The following is a 15,237-nucleotide window of genomic DNA, read 5'->3' on the forward strand; positions in this document are numbered from 1 at the left end:
TACTAAGGTAAGATCTCAAGTCAAAGACAACACCTGGAGCAGATTTCTGTTAGACTCCAGGATAAACAAAGATGGCACTGTATGGGTTAACTTCCAAACATATTCTGCTTTCATAGGGAACCAGGTGTTTTTTGTGTTCAGGCATCAGTCAAGTGGGAGTCATCACCTCCCCAAACCTATATCTATTGGTTAAAACAAGGACAACGTAAGCATCATTACTGCGACTATTGATTTTTTCAGATGAAATGCCCAGTTTCTAAGGAATTTTTACAGCTTGACTGTTGGGTGGATCATCAAATTTTGCAGAAGTACTTTTGTAAACAGTAAAATCAGAGTTTAGAGAACAAATCCTTCACAAAGCAGCAGCTTCGTTTCACGCACAGTAGAATATGCTCGCTAGCGACCCAAACCCTGACAGCTGATGAAGTTTGCTTAGGATATCCTTCCCAAAGGTATTTCATTAATTTTTATAGAGAAAATTTGCCTTTTCACACCAATGTAAGAAAACCAGACCAGTCAACCTTTGTCTAAAGTGGTTACAACTTTACCTAAGGAAACAGAATATTTACTGTATGGCATGTATGGCCAGAAGGGAAGGATAAGGACATTTCCCCCATGGGCTGCAGAAACTTACTAGGTTATAATGACTGCAAACCAAGATATTCTTGACATACGTCTTCCACTTTTTGCATTGTTTTGGCTTCTCCACACTTCTGACACACATGGTGGATCAAAAGTGGGCTCCTCAGAGGCTGTTCCATGGACAGATAATTGTTTCAAGGGGGCTCCAAGAGAGCCTGGAACTAATTTAAAGCTGGATACCTTCAGATTTTCTATGGACTGCTTTTCTAATTACAGCGGGAAAAAATATTTTCCTCCTGGCACTTTCCCACCAAACACTGATTAAGACATAGAACTGCTAATTCTAAAGTCACCATCCACTCATTCTGCACAAACTCATTCTTGAAGCAAGAGAGAAAACTCACGACTCATTTAGCATAAAGCATGCCTTTGCTCCTTCTATACGTCAAGTAGATTTGTTCATTATCTTCCCTAATCCTAAAGAATTATTGAACTTGTTTATCAAAAACACTTGCTAACGTGAGATCAGAGCTTGTCTGCTGGCAGGAATCAGCAGACACTGAACCTTCGAAAGGATAATTCCCCAGTGTATCCCTGAGGTCAGCAATAACAGCAGCTTTGCCACGTACCACATGAAGCACCAGGAAGATCAGGGGTCCTTCGCTGTCTTTGTCTGAGCTGAGCTGCCTGAAGAGAACCAGGCTCACCCTCCACCTTCTGAAGACAAGTGGGCAGAAACCTTGTTTTCTACAAGAGAAGAAAGAGTTGGAGTCAGCCTTGCTACTGTGTGGTGCCAACTTCAGCCAGGCCACGCAAACTCAAATAAAAAGCTGTGTGTGGGGGAAACCAGGACAGAGGGAAACTATTAGTCAGCTCATTTCAGCAGAATGTAGTAGTGTTTTGGTAAAGATATTCTATACTCCCTGCAGCTGCTCAGACACGCTCTCCCAGAGCTCTGGCTCTGCATGGTACTTGCCGACAATCCTCAGCTCCTCAAGCTCCGTGCAGTGGGAGGCCCAGCCTCACAGCCTCACTGCTCCCCAGCTGCCAGCCAGCAGCAGGAATGTCCTCCCCCACAGCCCTGCTCTGCGACCCTGTGCCTGGCTGCCTCGCAGAGCACCCAGCTCCACTCTGTGCAGGGAAGGAAGCACTAGGAAGCGACTCTTCCCTACGGATATACTCCTCAAAAAATCACATTTTTGGATACATTTATCTTTATGTCATCGGAGCCCACAGGGGGCAGAGACTGAAACGATTACAAGGCAGTTACTCCCCCCTCTGTGCAGCCAGCAGCCAGGAATACGCTAGCCCCACACCAATATTTTGCTTCATTTGAAGCAAGCTGCAGTTTGACCAATTCTATCCTTTAAAGGCAGGGATTTGCTGGTTTTAATCTGTTCCAGACAGCAAACGAACTGAAAACAAACATGTAAGTTCCTACATCAATTTTGCAAGTTTTCTTGGCTTGTCCTAAAAATTAACCCTCTCTCTGTTTTCCTACAGCCTGGATCCCACACATTTACAGCCTCAACTAAGACCTCCCACCTCCCTAATTCACCCGGCCTCTGATCCACCTGACCTCCAGTATATAACACCCCAACTAGAAAAAGCCTCCAGCTAACATCCTCTCAGATGAGAGTAACTTTCTAAGTGTTAAAATTACCACTAAGTAAAGCATTTCAACAGTCATTTTAGCTGCTACTTCTATATTTAGGCATCTTGTATTAAACATAATTAAGAAAGGGGAAAGAGAAAGAACAGTACCAAATAAAAGGATGGTTCTCTTTCACTAGAGTTATACAGAATTCTCTCTGGAAGAGAATTTTTAAATACAACCCTAATTCTCAGATGTAGGGCTGCTAACGGGGCTCATAAAGCTACCTCTGGCTAGAACAGCACCACTGCTCATCCTCATTTTTTGGCTTGATAAAGTCACACACATGTGGAATGAGTTCTCGCTTGTCCTTTGACACATTGCTGCAAAGGCTGCTGGTAAGAAGACAATAAACTGGTGACTACACCCACAGAAAGTAACAGGTACAGAGCATCACCAACTATGACACAAAGCATCACTGTGTTAATTAATATGTGGCAATTCAGTAGCTCTGAGAAGTCCTGGGAAGATGCGGACTGATGTATGAGAATGAGGCAAACACACACTCGTGGGATTTATGACTCTGCCTCACTTCTGCTTGGGCCTCTATGTTCCCTCTAGCATCACAGCAAGATAAGAAAAGAGTGAAAGCAAAGGTCTGCATGCTAGGCTACAGCTACTATTTAATAAAAGGTTCTCAGTTCTATTCCTAGTTACATCAATTTATAGCCAGCAGCAGTCACTACAGTAAAATGTTTGGACAAAAAAAACAGGGTTCTGCAGAGGACAGCACAGTGACATATGCAAGCAAACAGCTACACTCATTATAGCTTCAGTCTTTGAAAGGAACAAGATTTCTTCTGCTAGAGGTGTTGAACTCCTAATTCCTCCAAAGCTCTATCCTTCCTGTTTGGTCCTCATCCTGAGAAAGACAACTGCACTCCCATAGGGCTCTTAATCCCTCTCAGCACGTACAGGGATTTTTGGAAATTTGGCTTTTTTATTATTATTATTGTCCCTATTTTAATTTCTAAAAAAAAAAAATCTTTTTAATCTCATCTTGACCCATACTCTGACCACCAGTTAGGATAAGCAGGAGGAGGATTTAACTTCTGTTAACTGTTATTCAGAGATGGCATGCCAGCAAGTAGACAGCAAAAAAGCAAGTAAACAGTACAGCATATGTAAAAGCGTCGGCAAATACGAGCTGAAAGTCCTTCCATCAAATGATTACCTCCTTTGCAAGTCACATAAACCTAAATGAGATCGCAGAACGATTACGGCAGTAAGCAGAGCACAGCGTTCCCAGAACAGCCCATCACTGAACGCTAGGGAGCAGCGTTTCTCCAGCAAACTAAGAACGCTGACAACTGTGGTTTTCTCTTTTTTCCCCACTCCACTTTTCAGTGCACTTCACCAAGAAGAATCATCAGGTGTCCGAGAAGACTGGATCGAAGGGTGAGGCTGCGGGATGGTACGACCGCTACTGTTCTGTGGGCAGGGCAGCTGCCAGCCTGGGGAGACCTGTGTCGGACTTCAGCCATGGCAGGAAGGGATGGTGCTGCTCAGAAGAAGCCTCTGATGTGCAACATCTGTCTTCAGAGACATGCAGAGCAGCATGCAGCTCTGCTTCTGGAACCACAGGTCACCAGGGTGGCATAGTACCTGTACCACTGCACCACAATAACTCCCGTATCACTCAGTTCAAGAGGACTTCGAAAGGCACAGAAAGGAAAGACATCTTATTATCTTAATGCAAAAAACATTCTAGCCCAAATGAGGTTATTTTTATACATGTGGCAGAAGAGCTCACTGACATGCAAAGTATGAATGCACAGATGTAAGCTACAGCCACACACGTCTTTAACAGAGTATTTTCTACAATGCTGTGTATATCAGGATTTAGATGAAGCTTCTGTGTTGATAAAACTGGTAATACTGATAACATTTAGCACTCATCCTTTGCTTGACTGAAGTACCCAAAAAGAAAGAAATTGTACAAGTTGCAACAAGCAATATTCTTTATTTCAGAGTTCCTGTCATCTTCTTGGTGGCAGAACTAATGAAACTAAACTCACAATTCTGCTGTTCCACCATACAAAGAAGTGGTATAAGGAAGTAAATATCTAATTTACATAATTTTAGTTCTACAGTAATTACTATATGTGAGGAAACATTTACTTGAGTGTAAATATGAAGAACCGTAGCTATTTGGTTTGAAATATGGAAACAGAAGATAAAAATGAGGTACAAGGAAAGCGAAAGAGGTTTAATAAAATAAATTTTGTCTCAGTTATCCACTCTTAGAAACAGGGATGTTAGACATCCTCAGATTTTTCAAGTTTCAAATTTAAACTTTAAATTAACTCTACAAGTACAAAATACACTATTTTCTTACAGTCTGTTGAATGCTTTATGCAAGTCCTCTTATGGCAAATTCAGATAGCAGAAAATAGCTGCTTGGTTTTTTTTGTTTGTTTGTTTTGTTTTGTTTTTTAAGTGTTGTGGGTATTCTTAATGAAAGCTAAAAACATGAAGCTTCTTTTGTCATTTTATTTCTCCTCCTGCTCAGAAATGTTTGTGCTGGATAGCAGAAGCTCTGAACAAGTGCATCACTAATCCGTATTTTCGTAAAGTATTGTTTTCTTCATTTGTGATGATATTTAAAACATCTCAGCTAGTGCTGATCAGAAAAAAAAAAGACAGTACACAACCATTTCCCCAGTGAATAATGAAGATTTGATTAAGTTAAAACATTCTGCAATAAATGTCTTGTCATACTTCAAAGACTGAAACACGTCACATTTTTATTTTATGCAATAAGGAACAAATCACAACCTTACCAAGATGTTCTGATAAGGATGAAACAAAGATGCTTCAGTATTTCTTTTAGTAAACATTTATTTTGCTGTGATTCAGAAATGCCATTTCTCAACCAGTTATTCACAATAACTTCGCTAAATTTATTACATTCACAATGTCTTTCATTAGTTTCATGGCATCCTAGACCAGAACTTAGAAACACAGAAGAGCTTGGAAGAAGCACGTATCTCAGTCTTAAAGGTCTTTCTCCAGAGCTACAACCTCTCCAATACCTGTTCAATGCAAGATTGTAAAGTACAGCTTACCCTTCCCCAGTTTTACTGTCAATGTCATTCTGCAATTAATGCAGGAGTGGGTTTTACATCTAAAATATTGCAGGCCAGATAACCAATGGATAAAATCCCAGTTCTTCATTGCCCCATCTCAATATACAAACACAGGATGTCATGCAAGTTCCATCAAACGACATTTGAATTCTTATTCTATTTCTTGACCTTCTCTTTCCTAAGAAGATGCTGTTTTGCTGCTTATATTACATGCAAGACCTCCGTAAGTATCAGACACACTGAGAAAACCTTATCTGAAGGCAGCTGGCATCAATGAAGTTGTGAACTCTGACAAGACAGTATCTGCTTAACAAGGACAGTTTCTTTGCAAAGTCAGTATGAAAGGTGCTGCCTACAGCTCCTTTTACCTATGCACAGAAAATGCCAGGATAACGGAGCTTTCCACCTGGACTACCTGAAGGCAAGGAAGAAGGTAAACTTCACACACATTTGGTTTTTTACCCTTTCATTTGCCAGCCAGAGAGCAAAGTCCAGTGAGAGTCTTTCAATTCCCCCTCACAGATCTCCTAAAGCTCCAAGATATCCTATTGGTCTCAGTACATTAGGAAGATTACCAAAGCACCCCAGCTTACAGAGGGCTAAGGCCCATGACATGAACAACCCTCACCTCCCTAGCAGCACCAAGGTAAGAACAGATCAGGAAGGCAAGCACATCACACTGGTGCTGCGCTCAGCTGCAGGGTCAGCTGTTCAAGTGGAGCTGGCAGCAGGCATAGCCAAGAGTCAGTGTTAGAGAGACAAGATGCAGAAATAAATGACACACCTGTGTCACTGCAGCACCTAGCACTTACCTGGTACAAATGTGTCCTGCATCCTGTGTTACTATTCCTGATCTACATGACATGAGATTATCAAAATCATCACAGAATGCTGCAGTATATTACAAGCCCTTTGTTTACTTTGGTGTGTACAAATATAAAGGACATTTAATAATTGTTACAGAATCAATGTTCAAACATTAGCTCTTTACTTGTAACCTCTGGATTCATTTCAGCATATACATGTGCATAAAAGAGTTCAGCCTCTTACATCTAAAAGACACTCTGGAGATGCTCATCTTTCTCTATTAACTGGAAAAATCCCAGAGATACTTTCTTCATGCTGTAGGTGCTTCACAACGTCTAAACTAAGATGGGATCTCAACATCATGCCATAATCTCATTGTGGCTAGAAGCAGTAATCATTGTGTTTTGTGGACTGCCTTTTTTGCTCCATCAATATCCAAAATCTGTACAATACAGCAACAGCATAGGAGTGAAAAAGATGTCATCTTATCAGATGAAAAGGAACACAAGCCAACCAGATACCACTTATAAAGAATAAGCATCAGAAGTGACAACTGAAGCCAAGAGTCCTGGGGGAGAGAATGCTGCTTTGTCCTATAATTAAACTCACTCTTCCTTTGCCAACCTCCCTAATCCTGTTTCGAGTGGGAGTCATTTTCTGACAGGGAAAATAATACATACGGAATCCAACAAGTTCTTTCAGGCTGAGCTGAGCAGGAGGGTAGGGTGGGAAGCAGGGCTGGCTTCTCAGGGAAGCAGGAAACAAGGCATTTTTGTAGTTGAGAAGCTCAGTTGTTTGACCTGTAGTAGCCTTATCCTTCACCAAAAGACATGGGAACCTTGCAAGCATACAACCAAGGCTTCTGAAGTCCCCAAAGCTCTTCAGAAGAGCCCAGGTTCAGCTTTGAGACTGGACACCTTGTCTTGAGTCTTAACCCCACCATTAGATTCTTTCATGGTTTTTGAGAGTCTTTTCTCTCTGTTGCCCAGATGATCACAGAATTGTGAAGTTTCACTTCCATAAGGAATACACACACGGATACACTAAATCCTGCATGATTCTGTAGTCATGGAAGCACATCAGCACCAAAAATAAACCAGCTGTCCTGTAAAAATTACTGAGCTTTAAGTTGGGTTATAAGAGGATGCAGCCCAAAATTTGGGTTTAAGCTTTCTCCTCTAAGTCAGCATACATGCAAACTTGGTCGTGGTATATCTGTAGAAAGCTCATCCCTGCTGGGTAAGCGCAGAAAAGATACAGCACCATTGTGTATGAGAAGTGAGTTAGACAATTCCCTGCTTTACTCAAAGGAAGCTCAATAGGGATTCCTGTTTCTGACTCTGAAAATTGCTGACCATTAGCTTTTTCCAGGCAATTTGTCAAAGCGTAACAAGTTATACCAAAATTCTACTGCAAGAGCGCTTCATCTAGAAGCACCTTGATGAACTGAGGACTATCTGGGGCTTTTCCTCAACTCAAAAATAGTTTGAGGGTCTTTTTGTGATGTCTAAGATTCTTCTGCCAGGTTAACAAAAGTTAAACTGGTTTCAAGACCATCAGATGACTTGGACAATGAGGCAGAAAGATCTAATTCAGAATTTTTTTGCAAGTATTAACCATCTAACAAATACAAAGCAAGGAGTCAACTTGTTTTCAAGTTCTCACTGTTGCTTATTGAGTAACATTTAAGACGGTTTTTTTTGGCATTTTTCCAACAGAGTTGACAGCTAAATAACATATAATCTGGTTTTCAGCAAGACAATTACCAAGTAAAACTGAATACACTGAAGCAGTAAACGACAGGTTACAACACCTAGAACAAGATGCCACACCTGAAAAAGCTAATATTACCCAAATAACTATTATCCATAATCACCAGAATATGCTGAAATTATTGCTTTAATTAATGAAAGATTAAGCCACCTGTTCTTAAAACCACATGCTAGATATGTCTTTACTGCTCCCCTCAGCACCAAAGAGATTCCATAATCATTCCAGTAGCATGTTACTGTTAATGATGTGCGAACCTCCAGTTTCAGGGCCAGATTGATCACAAGGAAATGCTGCGGACAATTAAGATACTCAATTAAGTTAGTCACACTTCTCAAGAAGCAAAGTAGACAGTCTGATCCAGTGTCAGAGCTTATAATTATTAGAAATGTGCAAAACTAGATTTTCAGAAAAAATAAAATAATTTAAGTACTCCAAACTGAAAAGTGTTTCATATTTTATACTGAAATGACCCAATTCCTCACTCTCAGCAAAATATTGTTGAGAATATGTGTCTGGGGACATGACCAGCCTCCACCTGGACCATTAACAACAGCCCTCTGGCTACAATCTTCCAACCAATTCTTTATCCACTAAATAGCCCAGCCTTCAAATCCATCTCTCTCTAATTTAGAGATCAGAATGTGGCAGGGGACTATGTCAAAGGCCTTGCACAAGTCCAGGTAGATAACAACAGATGCCCTTCCTTTGTCCACCAATGCTACCTCTCCATCATAGAAAGCCACCAAATTGGTCGGGCACAATCTGCCCTTGGTGAAGCCATGATGACTGTCTTGGATCACTTCCATGTCTTCCACATGCCTTAACATGTCTTCCAGGAGGATTCACTCCATGATCTTCCAAGACACAGAGCTGATGCTCCCCACCCTGTAGTTCCCCAGGGTCTTCCTTCCTCTTTTTCTTGAATATGGGAGTGATGTTTCCCTTTATCCAGTTACCAAGGATCTCATCTGACAGCCCTGATTTTTCAAAGATTATGGAGAGCAGATCAGCAACCACATCAGCCAGTTCCCTCAGAACCCTGGGATGCGTGTTATCTGCCCCCGTAGACTTGTACGCATTCAGCCTCATGAGACAGCCTCAGACTTGCTCTGCTCTTACACTGGGAGGGATTTTGCTTCCCCAGCCCCTGATAAGATGTTCAGGGACACAAGAGATGACGCATCATAAAACCATGATTATGAAAACAGAGCTGTTTGAATATACCATGTGCCCTGTGAAGAGAGTCCAGTTTCATTAAGATACTGTTATATACTGTAGTTCCGTATCTGCTATGAGAATTACTACACTGTAGCAGTAAATACATCTTAAAGCAATTAAATGCATTTGTGCAGTCTTCAGAAACGAGATAGAAGGTATTGTATCATCTCAGCCATAAAATAAATATCTGGAATGAATGTGCTTGCTATTGGAAAAGGGTCTGAACAAAAACCAGATCCCAACATCCAATAAGTATGGAAGAGTTGTGACCCAGTTTTGCACTTCCCAGCAAGCATCTTCCTCTCTAACAAGCCAGACAGCGGGTATGTGTACATTCATAGTTTTTTGCAGACAGATACAAACAGGCTCTGCTGTCACTGCAAGCAGCTGGCATGCTATTCTTCTGTCATAAGCAGGACATGGTGCCAACAGCAGCACACCCTGCCCTTGGGCAGCTCTCACCTCCTCGGTGTGAGCCCCACAACAGCCAAGGCAATGCAACCTCTCACCCAGGAATTGCACACATGGCTGAACAGCTTAAGAGCCTGTTTACATGATGCCTCCAGGCCTCCCTTGAAACTCTTCTGCCAAATAGCCCTGAACTCTCAGAAATCCCAATTTAAGCCCAGTCTTAAACCCAGACTCATCTCCCAGCTCTTCTAAGTAGCCCTCTTCTGGGCAGGCAGAGCTGAGCTCTGCACACAGGTGTGCTCTGTCCCTAATCCTGCACTCAATGCCACATGCTGCTTCACTGCAGGTCACTGTAGTTCCCAAAAAAAGGCATTCCTGGAACATCAGCCTTTTAATTCAAAGCTGGCAAACCCGGAAATCTTACCTCTAGGTTGCCATCCTTTATTTGCATGTCTGTCTTCTACTCACTGCAAACAAGAGCAGAAGTGAAGTCCACACAACAGGTTCATTTATTGTGGGTTGTTTTATTTTTTACTATGTTCTCTGCCCTTACAGCCAACTTTTCTATTACTTAGGTTCCATTTAATATCCTATTTCTATAAGTGCATCTTCTAGGGGTGGTTGAGCCAGCACCACTGTTGTCTAAAAGAATCACTTCTTCCTCAGACTTCCAGCCAACTACTTGCTATTTACCTGGATTTAGTTGGAACAGTTTCAAAGGCTGGATATTGCCAAAATTGTAGTCGATAAGCATCAGCACATACAATTTGTTTCAGGGTGTGTAGATTGTTGAGTGATGACTATATCAAAGCTTGATTGTATGCGTTAATTATTGTATGCATTACTTTTACTCTGTTAATGTTTTGCTGTATGCATTAATGTATAGATTAATTCAGGAAAGATTTAAATATAGGAGAATAAGTCTATATTAACTACAGTATACTTGTCTTGAAGGGAAGTCCTGATCTTTCACATGACCAAATTTCAGGATTCCAAATGAAAGCAGTTGCAATCAAAGCTTTTTCAGGGTCTTAATGAAGCCTCCCAAAAATCAAGAGCTTAACACATCCCTGTACAAGTCCACAGAACTGCTAATAGAGGTTTCAAGCTGCTAGTGAAACAGCAAACACTTGGTCAGAATATTCTTTTTAGAATAAACCTCCCCATCTCAGTGCAGTCTTCAGAGCCCGCATCGGGACAGTAGGTGGCGCTGTCTGATGCGCTCTCCCCTACCATTTCATCCTCGCTAAAATACTTTAAGGTATTTTTACAACACATACTGAGAAAAGTTAAAACTGGGACCTTGTCGTTAAACATGGAATAAATATTTTGTAATCAGGAAATGCGAATTCTTCTGCTTCATTTCGTGGCATATTTCTTAGAAAACTACCTCCTTACAAAGTGTTTGTCCATTCAAGATCAGAACGCAGTTACCAAATGTCTGGCAGAATCAATGTCTGTTATATCTCCGTAATGAGAAGGACATAGCCCTCACAAATATTTTGGGGAAAAGCAGCCCATTAAAAAATGATTAGCAAGAATTTCAAGATTTTTGAAAGCACAAAAACTAATTTCAATTTGCAGAATGTAGTATGCAATCCCTACAGAATGTAAGATTAGCTCTTAAATCTGACAAATCATTTGTTGAACAAAAAGCAAAAAAGCAAGCTGTAGGTTGAAAGAGATCCCAGATTTTAATAATCTGACTTTCAACAAGCTAATACCATATTCATAATTGAGTTTCATGCGTTCATGTGGGTTTTTCCCCCCCCCCCATGTCGTTAATACAGCTCCAGTACCTGGCTTGCTGGATGCTGTCTTCTGATCCTGTCACTCTCCCTTGACTGATTTGCTCAACCATCACTTTCAAGCTTCTTCTCCTCCTTTTGAAGTCACTCACAGAAATAACCTTCTTGTTCTGTCACTCCTATTTACAGATACATCTTCCCTTCCCCTTAAATGTCTCACTAGCTATGTTAGCTTCACAGGTAGATGGGAGCACAAAGAGGCCTACGAGACACCTTCCTCTAGGCTACCTACAGGGTTTGTAATATCACTTCGGTCTTTCAGAAGCTTTTTAAGGTCTCTCCTTAAACAGAAAGCCTTAGCCAACAACAACAACAAAAAAATTGGACAGCCAAAATGCACCTGTTTTAAAACCAAGAATGTCTGTAAAAGCACCATGAGCTCAAGACACAAACACATGGTTGTATTCAAAAACATTCTAACATGACAGCAGACTGTTTGCATGCTTGAGAACAGGCATGCAAAAAAGCCTTTACAGGGCTGACTGCATGGCTTAACTGTCCTCTGCTATTGCTATGCTATTTGTGTGTCCAAGGTTCAAGAACAGCTGAAGTGGTCAAACACAGTTGAAGTTTTAGATACAACATTTCTTTGCATGTCAACACAGAAAACAAGGAGCCCCAACCAAACGTTTGTATGGACACAGTGAAACAAATCAACAATATTGCATAAGGAAACAAAAAAAACAGGAAACAAGTCTTGCGTGCAACTTGTTCCAAAACACAAACAGGTTTGTTTTTTTTTTTTTTTCAAAATATGTATTTTTCCACAAACAAAGACTTCATGCTTTACTTCCTTGTCCAAGATTATGGTCATGTGTCAGCCTCCCCACCACCGCTTTCCCTCTCTCTCTTACTACTCAGAACATTTCATCAGTGAAATTATTTGGAATCACTGGTGTCCAAGCAAAGAAAATAACCCCACTTCTTCCACTCCATGCAGGAAAGGACAGACTCAAGGATAAGCAGAAACAGAAGGGAGCGCAGGAGGAGCCTCAGTAGAAAGCACTGGGACAAGGGGACCATGGGCCATGCTGCCAGCACCACACAACTGCCGCAGTTTGCAGAGGGGCTGGCAGTGGGGTTGGGCCTCCAGCAGCACCAGCTGGGAAACTACAAGTACAGCACAGTGGTCTTAGCCATTCCATAGTTTTAGTCTTTCTTAAAACAGTGTTTTTCCTCTTGTTTTTCACTCTCATAAAAGGGGCTACGTTCACCCTCTGAGACGGGGACACATTTTTCAACTCCCAGAAGCAGCTGCAAGGAGACACAGCTACTCTTCCCAAGGGGCTTCACAGAAGGAAGCCAGCTTTTAAATTAAGCCAATCTCCAATCTCTTCTCAGGATACACACTAAATTAGCAGGGGAGGCCTGGCACCACCTCTCAGTTCCTACAGGCCCCCCTAACAGCCTGATAGATTTAGTATCACAAGCGGCTTCAATCAGCATTTCTTCTATAGCTGCCTGGAGAGCAGCCACTTCCAACGAACTGAACTGCAGGTGACATCTCTGCAGATAACTGTGGGAACATTGGCTGCTTCTCCCATACAGACATCCATTTCTCATAGTCAGCCAGGCCATGCTCATGCACTGCAGAAATGCTTGAAGCAGTACACGCCGATCCCCCAGGAACACAGAGCCAGGCAAAACTAACTTCTCAGCATACTGCAGGCACACAGGTTCACTGGCAGCATGGACAGTCATTCACATCACCTCACACTCTCCTGGGTAGTCAAGTCCTCTAGTGCAGCTCACTGTATGGCCTGGGAATGACCTGCAGTATCAAAGCAGCACCTCCTACTGACACCCACTGTGCTTTGCCCCCAAGTTATGGCTGACCAAGCACACAGTTCTTCCTCTTTGCTTTGCTGAGACAGGAGCATGTGAAAGCTCCCATGTTTGAGCAGCTACAACTACTTCATTCTGTAGCTCCTGCAATTCCTTGGCAGGGGCAGTGTCTGTCACCCTATCATGGGAATGGGCATTGCTGTATTAAGACACCAGTCCCAGCCATGAAACCTCCCACAGCATCCCAAAAGCTTAGGCAGTCATTTCCCACAGCTTCAGCCTTGTCTGTATTCTACTTCATTATTTCCTTCTACCAAAAAAAAAAAAAGCTGAAACAGACACACAGCCTAACCAAAGGTTTTTAACCTAAGGTATTCTGTCTGGTGGCAAGCACAAAGGTTTTAAATACTCACTAAAAACAACATCCAACCCTACACCACAGCCTCCCATTTCCTCACCCTGGAGCACATCCTGGAATCCAGTTAGTGTCCTGACAGGAATTTCAGACACCCCCATAACACATCTCCCTTCTCTCACCAAAGCCCTCTCCCTGGAGAACAATCCCTTCTCCTCCTCTAAGGTGACCCTCCCTCTGCATCTCCCAAACTTCCTCATGTTCCCAGCCCTTACACCTCTGCCAGCTGTTTGTCCCATTCACCACTGCTTCCCACTCTTCAGAGAAGGCTTTAACGTATTTCCTTTGTTCTTTGCCATCTTCAACACACCCTTTATGACACAGGCAGATTTCTTAAAATCCTAGCATGTCACGCTTGTCCGCCTACTCACCAGCAGACAAACACAGTTCCCACAGCTCCTAGGAAATGCCAGCTTGGGGCAGAGTTGTGCACATGGCTTTCCATTTCTGACCAGGTCACTCAGGACAGCGCGTGCCAGGGGACAGAGAGCAGAGCAATGGCTGCAAGGTGCTGTGAATGGCAGAGAAGTAGCACAACCCCTCCAGCAGCAGCACTCACCTGTGCTGGCAGAAAACACACACTTAAAATCTCTTTAACCCAAAGAATGGACAAGTGCAAGCAACCCAAATGTGCATTTACACACTGTGGACAAACTCACAAAGCTAAGTTCCTTTGCAGTGCTGCTGCAGATCCTGGGTGCCTGCCTACCTTTCTCAGAGGTGACTCCCACCTGCCTCTGACTTCTTGCTCCAAGATGGAAGGAGGTAGTTTCTATCTTGGCCAAATTGGCAGATTCCACTTAAGTACAAGAACAAAAAAGCTTCAGGATTTTGTTGAATCCAATTAGTGAGAAGCAACTTGTACATCTGATTCTTGTTAAGTGCCTTTGAGTTCCCCCCAGAAAAATCAATGGAACTAAGTGGCTGTGACATTTGATCTTTATAGTGAAGGTGTAGGGTTAAACTTGCATGTTCTGCTAACCTTTCATCTGCTGATGATTACATACCTTCTTTAGATACCAAAATGAAGACCTTGAGTTTTCATCAGACCCCTGTACTCTATCATATTCAGGAACAATCCCGCTACACTGTCTCTCTGATGTTGGTCTCTTCACTGAACGAAGCAAGCGTCAGTCCTGAGATTTTCTGTAAGCTTACTGCCAGCTGTAATAGTGCAGAGTAACTCAAAGGTACATTATGCATTGCTTGGCTTTGTCCAGCACGGTTCTGGGACTGACAGTGATGTGCAGCTCTTTGGACTGCGTGGGGCACTCCAGTACCTGCAATGCAAAATGCTATAAGGAAACATGCTGAGGGGATCTCCTAGCCTGCAGGAGGAAGGCCAGAGGGGAATTAAAAAGAGTAACAAACTTTTTACTAGGTGAATCTTAAACCTGATTCTAGGAAGATATTTGCAGTATTAAGAACACATCGAGAGTTTTATGTGATTCCATACTATTGTTTACAAATAGAGTCCTTCTGCAGGATTAACCATGAAGTAATTGCGCAGCCAGTAATGAATTTGTATATTCCATACCTTGTCCTACCAAAACACTGCAGAGATGAGAATAAAGGAAGAGTTTCTGCTTCCACAAATATATAATTATAATGGATCCCCTACCAATATCATTTCCTGAGAGGAATATGTATCTGCTAGCATCACCGCACAGTAACTATCCTGAAGATTCACGGTCT

At 42.2% G+C, this 15,237-nt stretch overlaps 1 protein-coding gene across 3 annotated transcripts in view; it reads right to left on the reverse strand.

The window, feature by feature from the left end:
- The window catches only part of EPHA4 (EPH receptor A4), a 251,216-nt gene that overhangs the window by 208,637 nt on the left and 27,342 nt on the right, over positions 1 to 15,237 (reverse strand). For all 3 annotated transcript variants that reach the window (XM_021394145.1, XM_021394146.1, XM_021394147.1), the window contains one exon: positions 1,212 to 1,329. In XM_021394145.1, coding sequence (XP_021249820.1) covers positions 1,212 to 1,329 — 118 coding nt within the window. Of the gene's footprint in view, positions 1 to 1,211; positions 1,330 to 15,237 lie in introns of those variants that run through there.

Source organism: Numida meleagris, chromosome 4 (assembly GCF_002078875.1).
Source record: "Numida meleagris isolate 19003 breed g44 Domestic line chromosome 4, NumMel1.0, whole genome shotgun sequence".
NCBI lineage: Eukaryota > Metazoa > Chordata > Aves > Galliformes > Numididae > Numida > Numida meleagris.